Raw genomic sequence first — 23,179 nt, forward strand, 5'->3', positions numbered from 1 at the left:
ACACACAGCACAGATACACATTACACCTATTACACACCCTGCTCCTGGGGGTGAGGGAGTTGGATTGAATCTCTAGTAAAGAACTAAACTTTCTGGGGGAATAATGAAACCATACCTTATAAAGTCTAATGCTCCTCTTCTACCGAAGCCAGCTGAATGTGCCCAGACAATGCAACATTCTTTGCTACTTATACAGAATCAAAATATGTGAAACACCCCCGTTTCCAGGATTTAGTAGGTCACCATCTATTAGATCACAGTGGAAAGTCTTTAAAAAGGATCATACTAAGTCTCAGATTCTATAGTTGCCCGTAGGTTGTACTGAATTTTAGGTATAGATTAATCAAAAGAACTTAAGAGTACAGCGGGGAGGAAAAGGAGGAGATGCTGCACTGCTGAACACCAGCTTTGAGGAGCTGAAATGGCGATGCCTGTTGCCTAGCAACCTTTACTCTTAAGGCGCACTTGCCTGCTTGAGAGAGAGAGAGATCCTTTTCAACAGTTGTAATGCAAACATTAATGAGTCAACTGGGTAATGGGGTAACAAAGGTAGGGACCCAAATGATTTTCCACTAACTGAAATCAGAGCCTCTCCTCCAAAAGATTAATTAAAAGACAATGAACACCCAAATCAAGCTGAAGTTTTATTTAAAATGTAAAAGAAATGTTCCCCCAAAATGCTGGTGAATAAAGCAAAAGGATACAATACAGTGCTCTCTTCCTACAAGTTAGCCAGCCTATCCAAGTACAGGGCAATATACAGTACTTAATGCTGGTAGAATTTCACAGTAGTTTAGTGTTAAAGATTATCTGTGCCTAGGTTATGAAGAGATTCTCAGTGTGTGATGTTTAGTTCAGGGTTTACACCTTACTGGGCATGAACAAGAGCCCCTGCTCCTTGGCCATAGCCAAATCCCTTGGGCCCAAAGTTCTTTGCATAGCATCCTACAAAGGAAAAGGGAGGAAGGATAGTTAGTGCAAGTCCATTAAGCTTTGCTAACACTGCTGAAGACCCACTCAATAAACCCTCATAAATAAAACAAACTGCTGTGTAAAAGGGCTCAACTTATTTACGATGTTAAATAGGTCATGTACTAAATATATTAAAGCTATAAAGACAAGTCCACACATTCTGGCTCCATAGTGTTCAGCGTGGTCTTGCTAAGTTGCAAGCATGAGTCAGGCCAGGTAAGGTATGTATTTGTCTATTTTCTTCCATATACTTAACGCTTTGCTCAAGAGATGAAGGCAAAAGATGGCTATTTGTAGTGTTTTTATCTAGGGGGAGTTTTAGATGATCAGGAACTTAAGATTATCTGTGGTTCTCTGTCATCTATAAGCATCTTGGGATATTTTATTTTCAAATAGTGGTACCCCTTTCTCTCTCTTTTTTTTTTTTTTTAATACCAGTGACATTTCATTAAATAAGAACCAGTGTGGGATATTCATATGGACAGCAGTAACTGAAATTAATTTTACCTTTACAATAGATTTCACCTTCTTTTTCAGTCAGAGTTGTTGATTCAAGACTCTTCCCACACTTTGCACATCGGAAACAGTTTTTGTGCCAGGGCTGGAAGAGATGAATGTGTCAGCATGTTTGAGAGGTCTGTTTCCTACAGTTCAATTAGATGTGTGGCAAGAAGTGGCTCAGCATGATCACCCCAAAGCAAGCTCCTGACTTCTGTGGTTCAGCTCCAGTGAGAAGGCTGAAACCAGACCTCAGTATCTGCACTCCTGATCACCCACAGAAAGGCTGTTTCCCTAAGAGCAGCCTCAGTCCTAAGCACAAGCCCAGTCTGCTCCTTTAAACAGACCATCTTCTATCTGGCCAAGAACAGCGCAGCTGAAAGAGGTTAGGTGGTAACTTTTCCAAATTCATACACTGAATTCGCATCAGGTGTCCTGACTCGGACTTCTGCTTTTTTTCACTATATTGAATAACCTGGAGATTCCATTAGAGTCTGGCCTTTTAAAGTTTAACCTTCAGGAGTGCCCCCTATGAAAACAACTTATTTCAAACATAAAAGTGACTTGTCAAGTAAGGGAATCACTTCAAAAAAGTTAGTAATTCTGATGGAAGTGCACTTAAAGAAAAGTTTCATATAGGACACTGATTTATAAGACATCACCCAAGCAAGAAATGTGGAAGGGTTAGGGGGAGAAAGGGAGCAGAGAGGATTCATTTGCTGTTATTAATTCGAAATAGCACTTTACCTTTCCAGCTCCAATTATCTTCTCGGCAGCATATACAGAATCCCCGCATCTGGAACACTTCTCAGCACCTCCATATTTCTGAGCAAATTTAGAAGTGTTTGGATTTGTTGTAGGCCTGTGAGGCTGAACACTTGTGGAAAGAGGGAAAGAAAGTTAGGCAAGAGTTTCCACAGGGCCCTTTTAAGTACACAAGGCAGGAACAATGGAACTCTGGGACTTAACTGCTATATTGCCTCAAAGCTGGAGGCCTTCGCAGCCCAGGACAGGGGAGGAAATGAAGAAGAAATGACTCAGGTGCCAGCCAGAGTTACTGCTTGAACCTATCTATGGGCTCATTTATTATTACAAAAACCAGACAGGGACCCAGACTTAAAAGATCTGTCCCTCTGAGTCTAAACAGAATTCATTTAATCCTCAGTGTTGGCCTCTCAACTAAGCTGTTACGTTATGGTTTATTAAAACTTACCAGAGCATATATTTTTACTCCAGAATATGACTGGAATCATAGCTAACTTTTTACTTCACATGAGTTGGAAAAATCACTGTTAAGCAGTTTAAAAATTCCACAAATAGGTAAGTTGACTTTGGTCTATAACTAAGAAAGTTAAGCATGTTTTATAGATTACTTGGTCTCCCAGTATATCTTGAATAAAGGAAAGTGTGAACAGCCAACTTTCTTCATGGAAAAATATTTTGGAAATTTTTATTATTACTATGCCATTTGTTTATCTTTCATTGTTCTCTGATAAGGGTGGTAGTTCTGTCACTATTTACAGATCACTGAGTGAACCATATTTCTTGCTATCAGTAGGAACTGTTTCCATGCAGTAAGGTGTACCTAGTAGGTGCAGAACACCCTCGGGCTTTGAGAAGACTTTTTTTTTTTTTTTTTTTTTTTTTTTGAGACGGAGTCACGCTCTCGCCCAGGCTGGAGTGCAGTGGTGCAATCTCAGTTCACTGCAAGCTCCACCTCGCAGGTTCACGCCATTCTCCTGCCTCAGCCTCCCGAGTAGCTGGGACTACAGGCGCCTGCCATCATGCCTGGCTAATTTTTTTGTATTTTGTGGTGGAGGCAGGGTTTCACCGTGTTAGCCAGGATGGGAGAAGACTTTTTTTTTTTTTTAAGCCCTTTTAGAACCTTATAAATTAGCTAAGCAGATAAAATGACAGCACTCCACAACTGCTAATTTTTCCTACTGGAAAAACAATGTCTTCCTAGCACTTTGGGGGGCCAATGTAGAAGGATAACTTGAACTCAGGAGTTTGAGGCCAGCCTGGGCAACATAGCAAGACCCTGTCTATATTAAATAAAAAATAATAATAATAATAAATAAAGGAGGGTTCACTGGTCTTTGTGCTTTAAATTTTAAAAGGTTTTCAATAAAACCTTTAGAGCACAAAAATAGATGTAATAAGATGGAAAAGGAGAGCACAGCAAGTAAAACAAATCTTAACAAAGATAAAAAGGTAAGCTGGGCATCATGGCCCAGAAACTCTGAGGGTGGAAGAAGCTCAAAGAACACAGAGGTGAGCCTCAATGTAGGACATACTGCAGTTGGAAGAGAACAGATTTTGGAACCAAATGGACATTGGTTCAAATCCTGGCTCTCTCATTTATTTGTGTGACCTGACTCTTAGTGTCGTCATCTATAAAACGGACAAAGTATCTACAACTCAGAGTTACTCTGATTATACAGAATGAAGATAAATGTTCAACAGACAACAGGGACTCAATACATGGTAATCATTATTTTAGCCAAGCCAAGCACCATGTTTCATTCAGGTCATAAGGTTTGGAGTTAGACTAGGTTAAGTTCTAGGCTCTACAATTAACTAACAGTGTGACTTTGGGCAAAGTTTTTACTTAATTTTTCTTGTCTTCATTTGCTCTGAAGAAAGAGAGGATGCCCTCTGCTGTAGGACTGTTATGAGGATTACACGAGTTAACATATGCTAATGCTGCACAGTGACTGGCACGGTTTATGGTCTTGTCCAAGGGCCATTTTGTTGGACTATTACACTAATTTTGGACTTTTCAATATAAAATGGATGTGAAAATGTTAAGTTCAAAAAGTAGAATCAATGGGTTAAAAATAGGAATTAAGAGGAAATTCCAGATTGGGCACGGTGGCTCATCCCTGTAATCCTAGAACTTTGGGAAGCCGAGGTAAGTGGATCACTTGAGGCCAAGAGTTCGAGACCAGCCTGGCCAATATGGTGAAACCCAACCTCTACAAAAAATACAAAAATTAGTCAGGCGTGGTGGTGCACACCTGTAATCCCAGCCACTCAGGAGGCTGAGACAAGAGAATCACTTGAACCTGGGAGGCAGAGGTTGCAGTGAGCTGAGATTGCACCAGTACACTCCAGCTTGGGTGACAGAGTGAGACTCTCACAAAAAAAGAAAAAAAAAAAAAGTGTGTGTGGGGGGAATTCTAAACAAGGAAGTTATTTAACCTGAATATGAAATACTAAGTGAACTTTAACAAATTTAGCACCTTGATATGTTGGCACCAAAGCCTTTAAAGTTTAATACTACTCTCTCAAAGAATCAAAAACAAGAAATAATTTCCATTTTTAAGTTAGAGAAAAATGATTTCTTGATGAAAAATGTTTACATAGAAGGAGGGACTGACGAATTCGCATTGACTGCTTACACTGCACATGAGAAACGCCTCTCATGATTCACACAGCACATTTCTCTACCATTTAATTTCATGACATCCGGTCTCCAAGGTGCTGCGAAATAGAAGTAAATATAAATCACTTGCTTTTGAGAACAGGACTCCTTGATACAGCTTGGAATGCTATAAAGCCAGGAACAGAAATCACTGGAATTATTAATGAGAACTTTGTTAGGTCCAAAACTCAATATTTTGAACTTAAAGAATAGTCACTAGTTTACATGAGAAAATCAGAGTCCCATTTTATTTACTTAGTTTCAACTAAAAATCTGGAGACTCCCAGGTTCCTGTTCAGCAAGCGGCACTAACTGTCGCAACTCATTTCTGAAGGTAACCAACAGTCTCCCAACTCACCTCTCTGGCTTGATGCCCAGCCTCTCCCCACGGTCCATGTTAAGCGTGCCAGCGCCCTGGCCGTAACCGTAGCCTTTTGGCCCATATTTCTTTCCGTAGCAGGATTTGCAGTAGATCTCTTCATCGTGAATTGCCACTGTTGTACTATCTAAATTTTTCCTGCAAACCACTGCAGGGGAAAAAGTTAGACTTTACACATGTTCCAAAGACGCCTTTTTCCTTAGAACAATGGTGGCACACACATGGCCCACAAATGGTAAAGGCTGAGGCTCCCTCACATTCCTGGTTTATCCTGTGGCTTCCCAAAAGCCATGAGACAGCATCTGGACTGGCCAGCTACATTTGAGGATTATTTACATTCCTCCACCGATATGACAGTTGCTTCAGAAATGTATCAGAATATAACATCCAGAAGCCTCAAGCTTTATTTATTTTTAGTTTGTTTCATTTATTTTGTATTCCCGTTCCTATGGTGCCGATCAAACTTTTACTATGATTTCCCTTTCTGGGAGATGATATTAAGGGAGCAAAGTGTCAGAGGTGGCTATAAATTACTTAAACAAAAGGAATAAAACACCACCTTGCTCCCAACCCTCAACACTCTTAATCTTTTCAGCCTTGTCTTACCAAGTCCTGTTAAATCACAATCTAACAAAGAACAGAAGGGTAGCTCAGTGCCTTGGGGGACTTGCCTCTGTATCCTTTCCTCCCCAGTAGACACCCCCGGGATAAAAATAGTTTTAAATCCTGAATTCTAGTTTTCATCACTAGTCTAGACTGGGAAGAAGTATCACCCTTTCCTCTCCCCAGCAGCTTCTCCAGCAGTGATGAGCCTGTCTGAAAATCGTCAAGTGCTTTAAAGTCTGCATTTGTTTTCCCTTCTGTCCCAGAGGAGAATGCATTCTTTCTTGATGGATCTCTTGCCACAGGACATTTCCACGTGTCCGACTTCATAAAACTACCAAATGTCATCATGTTTCATCCAGACATTATTTCACTTTCTAAAACTTCAATTAAGCTTGACAAAAAAGTAAATTGTGAGGAAACTCACTGGTAGCACAATCTGGCAGCTGGAAATCAAAGATCAGAAATTCTCCCCCTTATTTAAAAGACAATTGTATGATGATGCGGAGTAGAATGATGGTTACCAAAGGCTCAGAAGGGTACGGTGTCGGGAGGGAAGTGGGGAGAGTAAGATCTAGTATTTGATAGCACAACAGGATGATTACAGTCAACAATCATTCATTGTACGTTTAAAAATAAGAGAGTATAACTGGAATGTTGGTAACAAAAAAATAATGCTTGAGGTGATGGATACCTCATTTAAGATGATGTGATTAACATACATTGTATGCCTGTAGCAAAGCACCTCATGTACCCCATAAATATATATACCTGCCATGTACCCATAAAAATTAAAAGTAAGAAAAATAAAAGTGGGGGGGGGGTTGAATAAAAGGAAGGAGGACAAGGCCGGGCGCAGTGGCTGACGCCTGTAATCCCAGCACTTTGGGAGGCTGAGGCGGGCGGATCACGAGGTCAGGAGATTGAGACCATCCTGGCTAAGACAGTGAAACCCCGTCTCTACTAAAAAGAAAAAATTAGCTGGGCGTGGTGGCGGGCGCCGGTAGTCCCAGCTACTCGGCAGGCTGAGGCAGGAGAATGGCATGAACCCGGGAGGCGGAGCTTGCAGTGAGCCGAGATCGCGCCACTGCACTCCAGCCTGGGCGACAGAGCGAGATTCCATTTAAAAAAAAACAAAAACAAAAAACTAAAACCAACAACAACAACAACAACAACAACAAAGGAGGACAAAAGGAAGGACAGCAAAGAGGAAGGGAGGGAAGGAGGACTAGCTGGCTGGTTTAAAATAGAGTTAAATTTTGAAAGTTCTATTATCTTAGACTAAAGTCTTCTATGGTAGAATGAAATGACATCTACTCTGGAATCTAACTGTTGAGGCTCAAGTGCTGAAATACACATACCTAAAGATAACTATATCTTAAACCATATTTAAGCTAACACTGCTGAAGGACAACTACCCTTCACAGACAGAATAAATGTAAATAAATGTAAAAACTGTTTTGAAAAACCTGTATGAACCAAAACAAGTGTAAGTATATGAAAATGTTACTATATAACCACCCCTTTCTTCCCCAGTCCTCATCCCTGTTCTCTGCAGTAAAATTCTCATAGGTCTGCAAACTACTCTGAATTATTTCCTTAAAAGGCTTTAGTCAGCAGAGACAAATATTAGAAAGGATTGGTAGAAATGACCAGTAAAGAACTTGACATTTAGTAAAACAAATGTCAACAGCATACATGTATGTGTTGTTTTATTATGGTGTAGACATTGTGGCTTAACCTAGACACATGAAACTGAGAGCAATTGCTGAAGTATTTGCATTCTGTTTCCATACTTTCTTAGTTACAAGCCTGCTGAAAAATAGATTCCTTTTTTAAAAAAGTAACTTCTAAAACAAATGGTTAAACCAAGTCTTCTGAGGAACAGTAGCATAATTATTATGGAGGCATACATAGGGAACATTCCTATGTAGTATTCTTATTTTTTTGTAACTGCAACTTTCTGTTGTCTGCAAAGCAGTTATGCGATTAAAGAGGTCCAGATACCTTGAATGCTGGCTCCAATGAGGGACAAGGACTATTCAAATTTGAGAAAAGAAGTCTTTTCCTGAAGATTATTTCTCAACGTAACCAATTTTTAACCTATGGTTTTCTGCAGGAATTTTCCCTGTACAATACTATTGATAAGGCGAACATCTGCCCGTATGGGTGGGTTTATCTGACATAATCATTCACTGAAGAAAATTCTGTCATTAAATCAGAAGATGATTAATGATGTGCTTTCTTAAGTTGCTACTCTACAGTTTTAAAACCGAAGACTTTGTTGTCATTAAAGGGAACCCGAGAAAGAGAAAGCTGGGCTGGATGATGAGCAATTCATCTACTCAAAAATGGGAGCTAAGCGCTTGCAATGTGCCAGAAACTGTGCTAGGTGCCAGACCACATAAGCGACACGCAGCTCTCAGTGAGGTGGGGGAGGCAGATGTGTTAACAAAGTAAAGGCCAAAACAGAGGCCAAGAGCTATGGGGACACAAAGGCAGGCGGTGTGTCTTGGGCCACCCCTCCTGTCTTCGCTGCTAGCCTCGGCATTTACAACATCTAAGACGACTGGTAAAAACCATTCGTGCTTTCAAAATGATCTTTGTTTGCAAAACCACAATTTTTCCTTAAATAGGCATATTGAAGCTTTGTACATACAGATTCCGTCAGAGGTGGAGCACGGAGAGCTACTTACTGCAGAGAAAGCAGCAGCGGTGGAAGCTCCTGCCATCACACTGCACCTCTTCTGCGTGGTACACGGTCCTCCCGCAGGCCCCACACTTGTTTCCACCTCCCCAGACAGGCATTCTGAAGGAATAAAGGCTTCATTAGAATGTCCCTGTGCTGGTCGTACAGCTCCCTAGAGGGCTGTTTAAGCCCAGGAACAGCTGCAGATTTTTGTTTCTTTATGAACCTCTCTAACCACATCTTTCAAAGACCCGCGTTCCTCCAAAATAACCTCGTCTCCTCTCCCAAATCACAACTCTTACATTAGGAAACTGGCTTGTCGTGCACAAGATTTTTTTTTTTTTTTTCCTGCCAGACAAAGGAGCTGCATTCAATACAACAGTACAGGTCACCAGGAACAAAACAAACTATGCCATTAGACTCCACAGGAGTCAAGAAAGAAGCGTGGGGAGGGGAAAGGCAAGCTTTGTCCCCCTCCCTAACATGCCCATTTTTAATAAACATTTTTTTAAAACTCAGCTGAAGATCTTACCCTTGGGTGGAGGTCTTAATTACATGTTTATAATGCATTGTGACAACACTAAATTCTTAACATTTAATATATATAAGCTATGACACACTTTCTAGGGAAGAAAGTGTGTTGCCCTGCAAGAACAAGTTTTACATTTGTTTGCTGAAATTACATGATTGTAGTGTAAATAGCTGTGTCTGTGACTCATACAACTGCATGCACGGAGCCTTTGCTGTAACCACAACAAACGCCCATCCAGATGGCTCTGGCTTAAATTTCTATGCTTCACTAACCCCAAGGCCCACTAGTCCAGCCAACAGTTGGGTTTTCCTCTTTGACAAGTCAGTCAGGCCATACAGAATGTGCCACAAGTTCCCTTCCTACCAATTGAACTGTTTGCTGAGCATGCAGGAATAGCCTCTGAACAGTATGGCCTGCTGTAAAGGGCAAGCTGGAAGTACAGATCCTAGGCTGTCTTGCTGTCATGTAAGGCCAACATTTTCTCATCTCCCTTCTCAACAAATCGGTCTGCCTCGACCACTTTAAAATGCCTGGTTCTGGCCAGGCATGGTGGCTCATGCCTGTAATCCCAACATTTTGGGAGGCCAAGGTGGGTGGATCACCTGAGATCAGGAGTTTGAGACCAGCCTGACCAACACAGTGAAACCATGTCTCTACTAAATTAAAAAAAAAAAAATTAGCCAGGTGTGGTGGCGGATGCCTGCAATCCCAGCTACTTGGGAGGCTGAGGCAGGAGAATTGCTCGAACCAGGAAGCAGAGGTTGCATTGAGCCAAGATTGCACCACTGCACTCCAGCCTGGGTGACAGTGCGAGACTCTGACAAAAAAAAAAAAAAAAAAAAAAAAGCCTGGTTCTGAATGGCCAGCTTCCTCAGATGCCTTAACCAATATAGAAAGTCGTCCTGCTAAGAAGGCATGTTATGTCTGCCCTGCCTTGAGTGGTATCTAAAAACACAAGCAATTAATTCCCCTTTCCCCGTCATCCTTTTCGGGCTTCCTTCTGTAAAGTGGCATTTGCAGCCCTTGCCTGTCAAGTCTCCTTAGATAGGTTGCTTGCCTCTCTAGGAAACAGGTGGCTAATAAGGCCGAGGCCTCTTACTAACCTAAACCTGGCTAGAAAGAGAAGGGAAACAGAGTGCTGCTAAGTAGAAAAGACTTAAGAGTCTCCAATCGTTAAAAGCAAAAGGGATGTGGGGAATTCTCATTCTACCCCATTAAGGTGATCCAGAACCTGACAATTTCCTGAACACAAAGATGAGGCCTTTCCAAAAGAAAGATTAATGGAGCTGATCACTGCAGTGGGCAACTTTCCAGCACTCAGTATTCTCTTGCCTCTCTTCTGGTGATACCTTCCCTAGACTGTCTTCTGGAAAAGCAGCCATCTCATCTCTTTCTTAGACCGTGTGGTTTAGAGAAGTGCTTATTAAAATGTGGTCTCCTGGTGATGGATGGGCCACTCTTCTTGTTACCAATTTGAGACAAAATTCAGGTAAGCATTTAGAAACTTTTATGCCACAAGAACTAAGATCAGTGAACTCATCTTGTTGAACAGAGCCATCGGTCTGTACTTGGAAATTAAAAATAACAGTCCTTTACTGATATGGTTTGGCTGTGTCCCCACCCAAATCTCATCTGGAATTGTAGCTCCCATAATTCCCATGTGTTGTGGGAGGGACCTGGTGGGAGGTAACTGAATCCTGGGGGTGGGTCTTTTGTGTGCTGGTCTCATGGTAGTGAGTAAGTCTCACAAGATCTGATGGTTTTATAAAGGGGAGTTGCCCTGCACGCGCTCTCTTGCCTGCTGCCATGTGAAATGTGACTTTGATCCTCATTCACCTTCTGCCATAATTGTGAGGTCTCCCCAACTGTGTGGAACTGTGAGTCAATTAAACTACTTTCCTTTATAAATAACCCAGTCTCAGGTATGTCTTTATTAGCAGCACGACCACAGACTAACACATTTACCATAGATGGTTTGAAAAGCACTGGTTTTAGATGGTATTGATTCTACCCCTATCTTCATCTGTTTCGTGTTGCTATAACAGGATACCAGAGACCAGGTAATTTATAAAGAATAGACTGAGAATATAAAGATTTGAAGGCTGGGAAGTCCAAGATCAAGGTACGGCCGGTTTAGTGTCTGCTAAGGGCCCCATCTGTGCTGCAGAATGGTGCCTCCAATGCAGCATCCTCTGGAGGCCAGGAACACTGTACCTTACATGGCAGAAGAACAGAAAGGGTGAACCTGCTCCCACCAGGCCTTTTTATGGTGGTACTAATCCTTTCAGGAGAGTGGATCCCTCAGGACCTAAACATCTCCCATTAGGCCCAACTCCCAATGTTGTAGAATTGGGAATTGTTTTAACATGATTCTCAGAGGGGACAAAAACACTCAAACCATAGCAATCCCCAACCCCAGGGCTGGGCATGTGACTCGGTCACGGCCAATCAACTGTGCCTTATCTTATCCTGCATGCCTCAGTTATGAGCCAGTAAATTCCCTTCTTAAGTCATTTGGAATTGGAGCTCCTGTTCCTTAAAACAACACACACACACCACACATACACACAGACACACACACATGCCCCTGGCTGCTATGGCTTGTTATCACTAAACTGTAAGTCTGAATTTGCAAAAAGCCAACTTCTCTTAACCAGACAGGAACAAAGTCATTCCAAGGGTCCACAAATGTTACCAGGCTTACCATGAAGGCATCCACATAGGATCAGTATCTTGCAACAATAGGACATGTTTACAAGCTTTCCTTTTGTAGTTGCATAAATCTTTCCTTCTCCTCCCTGGAGACAGGCACTCCATTGTTTAAATCCAGACTGAAACGTAAGCCTGGCTGTAAAACCTAAGACATAAAGCCTTGGCTCCCACAGCCCGCACTGACCTGTGTTTGTAGTACAGTTAGTGACACTGACTTTGCCCACTGCCTCCAAAGTTACCTGTATTCTGAATGCTCATGGATGCAGCAGCCATCTGCTGGAAGTTCCCTCATGATTCCTGCAGAACCAAAGGCCAGAATCCAGGCCTACAGGTAATGACACTACAATTACTTACATTGGATCCTAAGTATCTACTGGTTCTTAACATACTTTGTTGTTGTCAAGGCATTTCTATTATTGAAGCATTTCTCATATTAGAAAGTGAACTGTTAATACCAACTTGGTATTTTTCATTTTCACACATATTTACTTTGGAGCAATCACCAGTAAGGAGCCAGATTGCTATCACGACTGAGGTTAGACTATGCTGTCTTTGAATAACACTTAAAAATACATTAAAAGGAAAACGCAACTAATAACCTTGTTATTCTCTTCCATACCATTGAAGAACAGCCTGGATTTTTAAGATAGAAGGAATATCTTCCCTTTCTTTATGTAATTCAGGGTTTCTTTAAACTTACTTATTCTAAGTTAACTGCACCAGCCAAATGTGAATGTGTCAGCTTTTCAGGAGATACTTACCCAAGTTCCACAGCATTCAACTTACTGTGCAATAAGTTTCTGGTCCCTTGAGGGTGGGGACCACATCTCTGTGTTCTCCACACCATCTACCAGAGTATGTGCATATATCAAAACATTACAGTTCTATCCCGTTTAAGGGCTTTCCTAAGGATTTCTAAATAACCTTTTCTGTGACAGAGGGAAATGATGTAACATAAAGAGCATCCTCAGAAAGTTTCAGTTGGATTTACTTTTTTTTTTTTTAAGATGGATAGGGAGCCAGGCGTGGTGGCTCATGCCTGTAATCCCAACGCTTTGGAAGGCTGAGGCAGGAGGACTGCTTGAGCCCAGGAGCTCAAGACCAGTCTGGGTAACATAGGGAGGCCCTATATTACGTATATTTAAAACAAATTTAAAAAGAAATTAGCCAGGCGTGGTGGCACACACCTCTGGTCCCAGCTTCTTGGGAGGCTGAAGGGGGAGGATTGCTTATGCCAGGCATGTCAAGACTACAGTGAGCTATGATCGCACCCCTGCACTCCAGCCTGGGCAACAGAGCAAGATGACCCTGTCTCCAAAAAAAAAAAAAAAAAAAAGTGGATGGGAATAGTTGAATATTCCTTATATTGTTCTCTACTTTGTATGCCTGAAATAAGGACGAGGGAGAGTAAGTAGACTGACTGGTTTAAGCACACCTGAGTTAACGCCGTTATCACAGCTGCGCAACCTCGGGCTTCATTTCCTCGAGCTAAAAATGGGGACAGGGGGCTCTCTCCACCCACAGAAATATTGTGAAGGCAAGATAAGGTAAGCCAATGCCTTGGCAGGAATCCAGTAGCTGTCAGCTTGAAGACAAAGGGGATATCTCACTCTATCCGGCCTGCTATCAGTACTCTAGTAGGAAAACCCACCAACCAGCACCTAGAACATAGCTGCAGAGCAACAAACGAGGTAAGGAAAAAACTGAGCTGATTGGTCACTATCAACCTTCCTTTTCGGGGACATTAAAATGCACTCCAAAGTAAAGCAACAGTTCCCACACATGGTGGTGACTAAGAAACAAAGTTCAAATTTACACTTTTAGCTTGAACCTCTAACGGACATTTCCTGAATTTGGCTGGAAGAAGTGTGATGATCTTCCATTTCGGTCACTCTTGGCATTGCTGTGCATATAAAAAAAAAAAAAAGCAAGTCTTCATTTTTCTTACAAGCCTTTGGCCACACTACTCCACTACAGCTGTCATTAATCACAGCAAACTGGATTTGCACTAAGCAAATCTGGGCTGCATGCCTTTCCCAAATCCTATGCATTCATTTACAGAATGGTAAGAGCAAAAATAAAATTTACATCTGATAAAATAGGGCAAATTCTGTTTCTCAGTCTTCTTCCTTGTTTTTCAGTGTCTGAAAGAGTTCCAGCACTATGACTGACCCACTGTATTAGATGTTACAATGTGATTTATAGCTGAACACCTATGTGCAATTTCTCCTTGCTGCCTCTCCTTAGCCTAAGATACCACCCAAAATTCATAAGACTCACCCATGGGGAAAAACTGATATAGTCTAAGTCTGAGTCGTCTTATGGTACAGTTACTTCATTCTCTAGATAACTGTGGTAGGAGTCATTAAGAAATTACTTTAGGCAGATGGAGAGGAAAAGGGGTCCTTGGGAAGCTTTCCTTGTTTAAAGCATCTCTGGAAAAGTTTCTTGTAAAGCCCTGGCTCCTAGAGCCAGGCCGGCAACCTTTGATATGCAAATGCAGGCCATGTGGGTCATGCAAATGCCCTACCTGTGCCTGGTCACATGGCAGCCCCCACATATCCCCACATGTGTGGAACATCATGGCGCCCTGTATTTGCATATTAAAAAGCCAGGGTGTGAGGGCCAGCTTTTTCTTGCTCTACGTGAATGATATGCCTGGTCAAACCAATCCCCTAAGCCCTGTGTAAATCAGACATCCTCTCCTCCAGCCTCTGCAAATATACCTGGCTGGTATCCGTGGCAGGTGGGAACCTCCTCTTTGGGCTTTGGAGCCGCCCTCCCTCTGTCTCTGTACTGGGGAGCTTCTTCCTTCTGTCTTCTCCCTTCTTGCTTATTAAACTCTCCGCTCCTTAAAACCACTCCATGTGTGTCCGTGTCGTTTCATCTAAACCGGCGGGAGGACCAAGAACCCTTGTGTTCCTGCACTCATGAGAGCCGTATCATAACTGAGAGCTGACTACCTGGGCCATTCTCATACCATTAGTGCTGCATTTACTGTCTTACTTTAGAATGGGAATGACTTGAATCTATGAAATTCAAATCTATATGTTACCATTTAAAGTTTAAGTTATCTGCTCTGAAATTAAAAGTTTGGATTGAATCAGTCTATATTGTATATTTACCCAGATTCTCAATGCCTCCAGAAGCTTTGACATTGTATTACTACATGTAAGGCCTTATTATTACACTAGAACCTGACTGTAATCCAATTTCCCCTAAAGGAGAATTTATTATAAAATATAGTCTCATCTTGAGCCACATCCAGGGGGAGTTACTTGTTAAAGAATGTAAGTTAGTAGCACTGTCCCTGGTTACAATGACTTTTTAGCAAGGCCAGGATTTGACAGCTGTAGTTAATCGGAAATTAAGCTTTCAGTTGATGCCTGTTCTACAAATTTTTTCTTCTGTTACCCCAACTACCCACTTAGTCTACTTTTCTTATGGAAGTGAATACCACTGAACCAAGGATGAACTCTTCATGTCTTAGTGATCAGCTCCATACTCCATCTGGCTCCTCCTACTGAAGCCAAATCCTCAACCTGGCCTTTAAGTCAGTTTAGCATAAGGGCAAAGTAAGAACACATGTTTGGAGTCCAGGAAGTGTCATTTCTCTCATCTGTAAACTTAGGGCAACAGTACCTTTTTTACAGAGTTAAGAATAGTACCATCTTTATAGAGTTATAGATGAGATAATGCTTGCATAGTCGGGACTCAAATGATAGTATCAATATTTAGCAATGTTCTAACCTTTGTTATCAATACTCATCTTGCCCTACCATCTCACATGTCTATTCCTTCCTTATCCCCCAAACCCTCCCCATCAAGGCAACTGTCTTACCTCCTTTCCATCCAGCTAACTTCATTTCTGTGTCTCAAGTAATTTTTCTAGGGTAGAGGCAGCTTATAAGCACTGTAAAATGCTTTACTGTTTATGAAGGTCTCATATAATTCAACAATATTTCATAAGCCATGTACTGGGCTAGGGGCTGAGGATAAATGGGTCATAAGGAAAGGCCCGTTTTGCACAGAGTTCTACTTTGGTGGTAAAAACATGTGGACAAACAATAGCAATACAATAAATGACACAGAGGCATGCAAAAAGGGCTTCTGCACCGTTTACTTTCACAGGCATGACGAAACAGTCACCTTGCAGATCCACTGATAGTGGATTCCTGAAACTACGTTGAGAAAGATTCTGAAATTCAGTCCAGGTTCTACAATCAAGAGAACTGTGATTAATTATTTTTGCCATGGAAACCACAATACACATGCCACCTTTCAGACATGCCAGATATAAAAGAAACAGTGCGGAGCTTAGAATCAGATAGACACAAGCTGGTTGAAAAAGCCAGTTATCAGCTCCGTGATTCCGGCAAAATTTCCTTAACCTCTGAGCCTTAACTTCCTCAGAGGTAACCTGGAAATGGATGAGAACTATCTTATAGGTGGTTGTAAAGATTTAATGAGATAAAATTTGTAAAGTACCTGGCAAAGAGCCTGTACTCCACAAACGAGCCGGCTTCCTTTTCCTTTAGGAACACTCGGGGCCTGAATATACCAAGTTCAGTCAGTTAGGTCAAGGGTCCCAACCCCCAGGTCACAGACCCATAGCTGTGTTTTGTGTTCAGGCTACTTGCTACTTGTCTGTGGCCTGCTAGGAACCAGGCTGCACAGCAGGAGGTGAGTGGAGGGTGAGCCAGAGTTACCGCCTGAGCTCTGCTTCCTGTCAGATCAGCAGAAGCATTAGATTCTCATAGGAGCGGGAACGCTATTGTGAATTGTGCAGGTGAGGTATCTAGGTTGCCCACTCCTTATGAGAATCTAATGCCTGATGATCTGAGGTGGAACAGTTTCATCGCAAAACCATCCCCCCACCATCCATGAAAAAATCATCCTCCACAAAACCGGTCCCTGGTGCCAAAACGATGGGGACTGATGAGTTGGGTGACTTGCTGAGGTCACAGATCTCCAAAGAAACAAATCAGGCTCATGTTTTGATTGCAGAACCACAAGCTTTCCTCAAAAGTACCATATCTGACAGGTACAGAACATTAAGGGTTGAGACTATTCAAATGACCTGAGAATTCTCAATCCTTGAGTTACCAAATTACACACACAAATTACACACCTTCCTCTCCACCCAACTAGCAGTAAGTGATCTCTGCGCACCACTCTCACACCCAAACTGCTACTTTCAACCAACAAGCTTTCTATTACCCCTCTCTGCTAACCTAAATCTAACCCCACTGAAGGAAAACTCTCTTCTAATCTAGTGAACACTCCTGTGTGTACCTCAGCCTCACCATTCTTACTACTTTTGAATTCTGCTACCACTCATGTCTTCAACTTAGAGTGCAGCAAAATTCGACACAGATTTGAATCACTATCTGCCAAATCCCATATTGTAATTAAAATGCAACTATGCTATAAGCTCAGTAACCCTGATCCCCAGCATCTGTGATAGCAATTCACAATCTGTGCAAAACTACAAGTTATTTAATTATTCAAACAATATTTGCATGATTTTTTTCATGGAATCAGACCTAGATATATATGCTGAGACTATTGTTTATTGGCCAAATGATCACAGGTTGTTCATTTGATCTGCTAGTTTTCTCATTTTAAAAATGGAGACAATGCTTATTTATATAAGGCAGTTTCGAGATTAAACAATATATGCAAAACACCTAGTGTCTGCCACATGACAGGTAATAATAATTACAAATACTTCTATAAAGCTTAATATATGCTTTACTTATATTTATATTACCTCATTTAATCCTCATAACAACTAAAGTAAGCACTACCACTATTCCCATTTTATGAGTGGGGAAACTGAGGCATCAAGCTATTAAATGACTCATAACTATGAAACCTAAATAAAACGACCAATTCAACTTAAAAATGAATACCAATAAAATTCCAATTCAAAAGTATTTCACTGATGTTTTGCTAAACTAAACCACTGGTAGCAATATGGATATAGTACTGATCTCCATGGCTATGGCACAGGTTCTTCTTTAAGCTGAGTAGTTCCTATACTGCTGTGTGTTGGATGAGGATTCGTTTCTCTGTGCTTATTTTCTTTTGGAAGTACTGTGAAACCACCATGAAGCCCTCTTTCCTATAGTGAACTGGGAAGTCATTTGGCCCTAATGAATTACATGGTGTCTGTTCTTATTAGTCAAAGACAATTAATAGTACTGTTGGCACAATGAGATTGTAAACAAAAAAGGAACCTGATATCCTTTCCAGATCATTCACAATATACTTCTATTAGTTCTTCCTCTGTGACTTCCAACAATAAAATTTTTAACAAACAGAAACTGTGCCTGTGGTAAAAAGGAATTTGAGGAGGAAAAAATATATAAAAAAGAAACTGTGCCCAGCTTCTCCACCATCCAGACTGAGAAACATTCCCTTAAGTCAGGATTCTTAACCCAGAGTCTACAATTCCTTTTAATTCTGGGGGTTGGGCAATTTGGTACCACATACTTTATGTTATGACATTTTGAGAAGGGGTCTGGAGGCCTCACAGGAGTGCCATGATATAAAAAGTTAGAAACCCCACCTAGGTAATCAAAGACCCAGAGGTGTCTGGGGATCCCCACCCAATAGAACCCAAGGGATGCCATGCTGGCAGTCAGGGTAAGGTGCCTTGAGGAAACCTGTGAAAATCTGCATAAAGAAAGCTGGCCTCCAGGCAATGTCTAGGAAACACTATTCAGGTGTGAGCCAGCTCTCTCCTGAAACAGACTTTCACTGATAGCCTTTTCCCACACACATTCAACCAAGTGCACAACTTTGTCTAGTTACAAGGAACCACTCCCAGGCTGGGCTGAGCTTTGTACAAGTATCAACAGGCCTTATGACAACCCTGCAAGGCATGTGCCACTACACCCATTTACACGATGAAACATTGAGGCCAAAAAGTAAAGTTAATTTGCCCAAGGGCATCAAACCAATGGGTACTGGAGTTGAGGTGTGAATTTGGTCCTGCCTGGCTTCGTTCCTGCCCCTTTCAGCCATTCTTCCTCTCCCATAGTGAGCTCCCTTTTGGGGTTCATTTGATTCACCTCACTTTTGACAAAGAAGAAAAATTAGAGACCCGGATCACTATTGCAATTTAGTGTCAGAGTTGCCTCTGGAGTCAAGCTTCTAAAAATCCTGATTTTGCAATTTCATCAGGACAGGCCTCCAGCTAGTACTGCTTTCAGCACAGTACTTAGCATATACCAGTATCAATCAATATTTGTTAAATACATTTGGAGAAATGCATTAAAAATGTATGATACAAACTTTAGATCAAATCTGCAAACAAATATCTATTGTATGAGTCAAATTATATTTTTGTTTCCTATAATCACAACCTTATTCTTTCCTTCCTTCTTTCATTCAATTGTCCAAGGCACCCAAGGAAGCACTGTGAGTTTCAAAGACTTATGAGATGCAGGTCTGGTCTTAAAGGTAACACAGCACCAAAAGAGCAAAGAAAACTACAATGCAGGGGAGAAAAAACCCAGAGAAATACTGACAAACTATCAGTGACAATGGACGAGAGCGATGACCCCAGGAGTATTGGGGGAGACCATTCAGCACTTCACAACATCCTTTGTAGGTTGGCATGCTGTTCTGAAATTATGTTAGATTCTCTCTTTCAAAATCTATCACCCAACTCTTTCCTGAAAAACGGGAGTCAAAGTACAGCTAACTTTGTGGCTGTCCTATTTGAATTCTTGGCATTTTATAAGTAGAGTTTTAAAACAGGTTAATTGGAAAAGACAAGAACTAAATACGACGATTTTCACTGCCCGGGTTAAAAAATTACTAACCGCCCCCGCTAAAAAAAAAAAAAAAAAAAAAACTGTATCGAAAAGCATTTATAAAGGGAAAATGTGCTTGGTTTGCAGACTGCAAATAAAAGATTAAACATTTTGGGTAGCCATTTAAATAAACATCGTTTAACAAATGTCCCGGTTTAGAAGGGGGAAAGGGATCCGCCGGTTTAGAAAGCCCGCCCCCCGCCCCCAGGGGGTGCCTACGTGGAGCTCCTGAATCTGGCTCTGGAGAACCCAGAATGTGATTCTCAGGACCTGTCGCATAATTTCGCAATCAAGCATTCTTGCATTCTTCTTTGTACCTGAATCGTAGAAAGTTCTGGAAAAAGCTAGGAGTGAGCGATTGACATTTCCCTGCTGTTCTTTCGACATAGAGTGGTTCGGTGCTTGGTGGGCAGGCACCACAACAATGGGGCCGCTAGGAGCCGGGTACGGCGGCAGGAGCAGTACCCTGGGCTCGCGGGGGATGTAGAAGCCCCATTCCACCCCTAGGGGACCGAACCCGGTAAGGTAGCCCTTGGTCTCACCACACTCCGGGCAGAGGGGGCCCTGAGACTCGGACCCCCACCCCAGAGAGAACCTGCCGCTGGACGAGGGGACCCACGGCTGCCAAGAGGCGGATTAGCAGAAACGCGAAACTCACGACCCGCCTCTCCCCCAGAGAAACCAGCATGGAGAAACTAAAGGTCACGTAAGATTATTTACCTGCCCCGCGGGCCTGGGATCCCAGCGTACGGCCTGGGCGGCCTCGGGGACAAGGGCAGGTGTGTTTGAGGGATAAGAGAGAGAAAATCTGGGGCGCAGGGGTGAGGAGGCTGGCAGGGGCACAAATGTGGACCGGGATGGGGATGTCGGAGGAGACCGGGGCGCGCCGGCCGGGCGACAGCAGGACCCCGGGAGGCGGTGGAAACCCCCTGCGACTCCCGCCCTGGGGTTGGCAGCGCCGCGGAACCGCCCCACCGCCCCTACTCACTTGAGTCGGAGGCGGGAGCACGTACCGCAGGCGGAGCTAGCGAGGCTGAGCTGGAGGTAGGGTCCACGGAGTCCCAGATCCGAGGCGAAGCGCGCGCCAGTGCCTTTTAAAGAGCGCCCGATGGGCGAGGCCTGTGTCCGCCCCGCCTTCCTCCCGGCTCCGCCCCGCCCCGCCCGCCGGATTCCCGGAGCCGCTTGCCGGGCTGGGGCTTGTAGCGGGCTGGCTGCTCTCGGCCCGGCTCCGGGCTAGCCACCAGGAGACAAAAGGCAGGAGGCCCGCCTCTTCCTGCAGCTTCCCGCCCGCCCGGCATCTTCCCACGTCCCGGGACCGCTCCCCCGCAAAGGGACCCGGCAGTTCCAAAAGCCACTGGGACTTGGAGAGGGACTTCCTTCCCCTCCAGGGAGGCCCGGCGGCGGGACGGTCCCGCCGGGAAGTGGCCCTCGCCGCCCTGCGTCGGACCTCTCCACCGCGAGCGCCGATCCCCCTCTTCGCGGACACAGACGGGGCGGGAGGCTCCAGCAGTAAAAAGTCAGCCAAACGGGGCTTTCCGCCACCTCCCCCCTTGTCCTTGTCAGTAGACTCAACGTGATTAACTTCCCTAGTTAACGCATATTCTCTCGTCCGATTTCCAGCTTCTGGGAACCCACAACTTTCTTATTCTTAAAGAGCAAAATTCCTCATGTAGACTAAATAAATGACGTTACGAAAACGCCCCATTCCCAAAGTGTTTCGCTCTTCCCCTCCACCAGGGCACAGCACGCGATGCTGAGGGGGAAGAAACCTAAACCCAGGCAGAAACCCCGGGCGCCACAGGGCCCTGCGTTTCTATGTGTTGATGTCAGAAAAGCAAAAGGATACCGTGACATCCGAAGGGACCTAATGCCTAAGCTACAGGATGATTTATTGTTTTAGATGAAAAGGAAAATAAACAATGCAATCTCTATCTGGTTCATATTCTAGGCCTCCTCATGACCTCTCCTGCCAGAAGCAATGATCCCAGAGAATTGATACTTGCGGAGTGGGGAGTTCAAAAAAGGCAGTGAACAAAACTCCCTCATGCCATAAATGCTTTTTCCTCCTCTGGTCCAGAGTTTCTCATCCTCCACACCATTGACATCTTGGGCTGGATAATTCTTTATTGTAGGGGCTGTCCTGTGCATTGTGGGAGGCTTCCACGCACTAGATGCCAGTTGCACCATGCCCCCGACGTTGTGACAATCGAAAAGTCTCCAGACATTGCCAAATGCCCTCTTGGGGAGACGGCAGGGAGCACATATCCGCATAACAACGTACAGAACCGACTTATAATATTATTTTATTTTATATGCTGGGGCCAATCCAGGATAAACTCATTATAGCTGCCTTGTTCTGTGTCCACCAAGTACTGTTCAAAAACACATAGTGGTGATTGACATCTCCTGATACTGTGGCAGGAGTCTGGAAAGCATTCTTGCCTGCTGTGAGCTTTTCTAAATATGGACAATCCTTATTTCCATGATATCAGCTAGTGTAAGTGACTTAACTTATGGGCCAACAGGAAAATTCAGTCCCTCGGATTCTACATTTGCTTTAGCTCAGCTTCTTACAGTATTTATTTTTCTTTGCCTAAGTTTGCCTAGTGCTTCTACTGAATGACACTGTATCAGTGAGTCTCACTGCAGCACTGGATTTTAGCAAGCCACTGCCCTTTGTCTCCTACCCTGAGTTCTTCTCAATGCCTCTTTGTGGAAGGGGACTCCCAGACCTGAGCTGTTTCTGTCAAGCTCATGCTGTCCCAAATTTCCAGAGCCATATCTTATTTGAAATTGGGCTTGTTGGCCGGGTGTGGTGGCTCATGCCTGTAATCCCAGCTACTTAGAAGCTGAGGCGGGAGAATCACTTGAACCTGGGAGGTGGAGGTTTCAGTGAGCAGCAATCGTGCCAGTGCACTCCATCCCGGGTGACACAGGGAGACTCCGTCTCAAAAAAACAAAGCAAAACAGAAAAAGAAATGGGGCTTGTTTTTGATCTAAAAGTATTTCTGCTATCTGTCCCTGTATGTATTTGCCTCCTTATATTTCACAGTGAGTCTGCAGATGATATACAAAATGTGATTTTGAACAAATCTATATTTGTATTTATCAACATTTAAAAAATATTTATTTCTCTTTTCTTTAAACATCTATTTAAACTGTTGACTCTTTTAGTTATGAACATGAAGAAATTATTTAAGAGTTTTTAGACGGAGTGTTGCAAAAGAAAGAGTATGGGCTTTGGAATCAAACACACATGATTTCAACATACAGCTCTGCCACCTATCAGTTTTGTAAGCTTGGGCTAAGTACTTGACCTCTGTGCATCTGTTTCTTTATCTGTAAAAAGATAATTCTACACACTTTGTAGTGTTGTTATGAGGATTAAATCGGATGATGTATGTAAAATGCCAAACATAGCACCTGGCACATGGTAAACACTGAATAATTGATGGTTGTTATGTTAAGCAAAGATATCTTGATGTCCTTATTGCCTCTCAAGAAAGAAATAGAAATTGTGCTTTACTAAGTACTCATGTTG

The 23,179-nt window shown here is 42.9% G+C and overlaps 1 protein-coding gene across 2 annotated transcripts; it reads right to left on the bottom strand.

Moving 5' to 3' along the window:
* Positions 1 to 631: 631 nt before the first annotated feature.
* CSRP2 (cysteine and glycine rich protein 2) lies at positions 632 to 20,756 on the bottom strand. 2 transcript variants are annotated; one of them, XM_021922634.2, is made up of 6 exons: positions 20,627 to 20,756; positions 8,576 to 8,688; positions 5,256 to 5,424; positions 2,218 to 2,347; positions 1,480 to 1,573; positions 632 to 945 (listed from the first exon to the last, which is right to left on the bottom strand). In XM_021922634.2, exons 2-6 carry the CDS (start codon positions 8,685 to 8,687, stop codon positions 869 to 871), a joined length of 582 nt encoding a protein of 193 aa, XP_021778326.2. In that variant the 5' UTR covers position 8,688; positions 20,627 to 20,756; the 3' UTR covers positions 632 to 868. The 2 variants fall into 2 exon arrangements, with proteins under 2 accessions (XP_021778326.2, XP_021778327.2); XM_021922635.2 differs by having other exon boundaries at positions 20,652 to 20,703.
* Positions 20,757 to 23,179: the final 2,423 nt, after the last annotated feature.

The sequence above is a fragment of the Papio anubis genome, chromosome 9 (genome assembly GCF_008728515.1).
Source record: "Papio anubis isolate 15944 chromosome 9, Panubis1.0, whole genome shotgun sequence".
Classification (NCBI taxonomy): domain Eukaryota; kingdom Metazoa; phylum Chordata; class Mammalia; order Primates; family Cercopithecidae; genus Papio; species Papio anubis.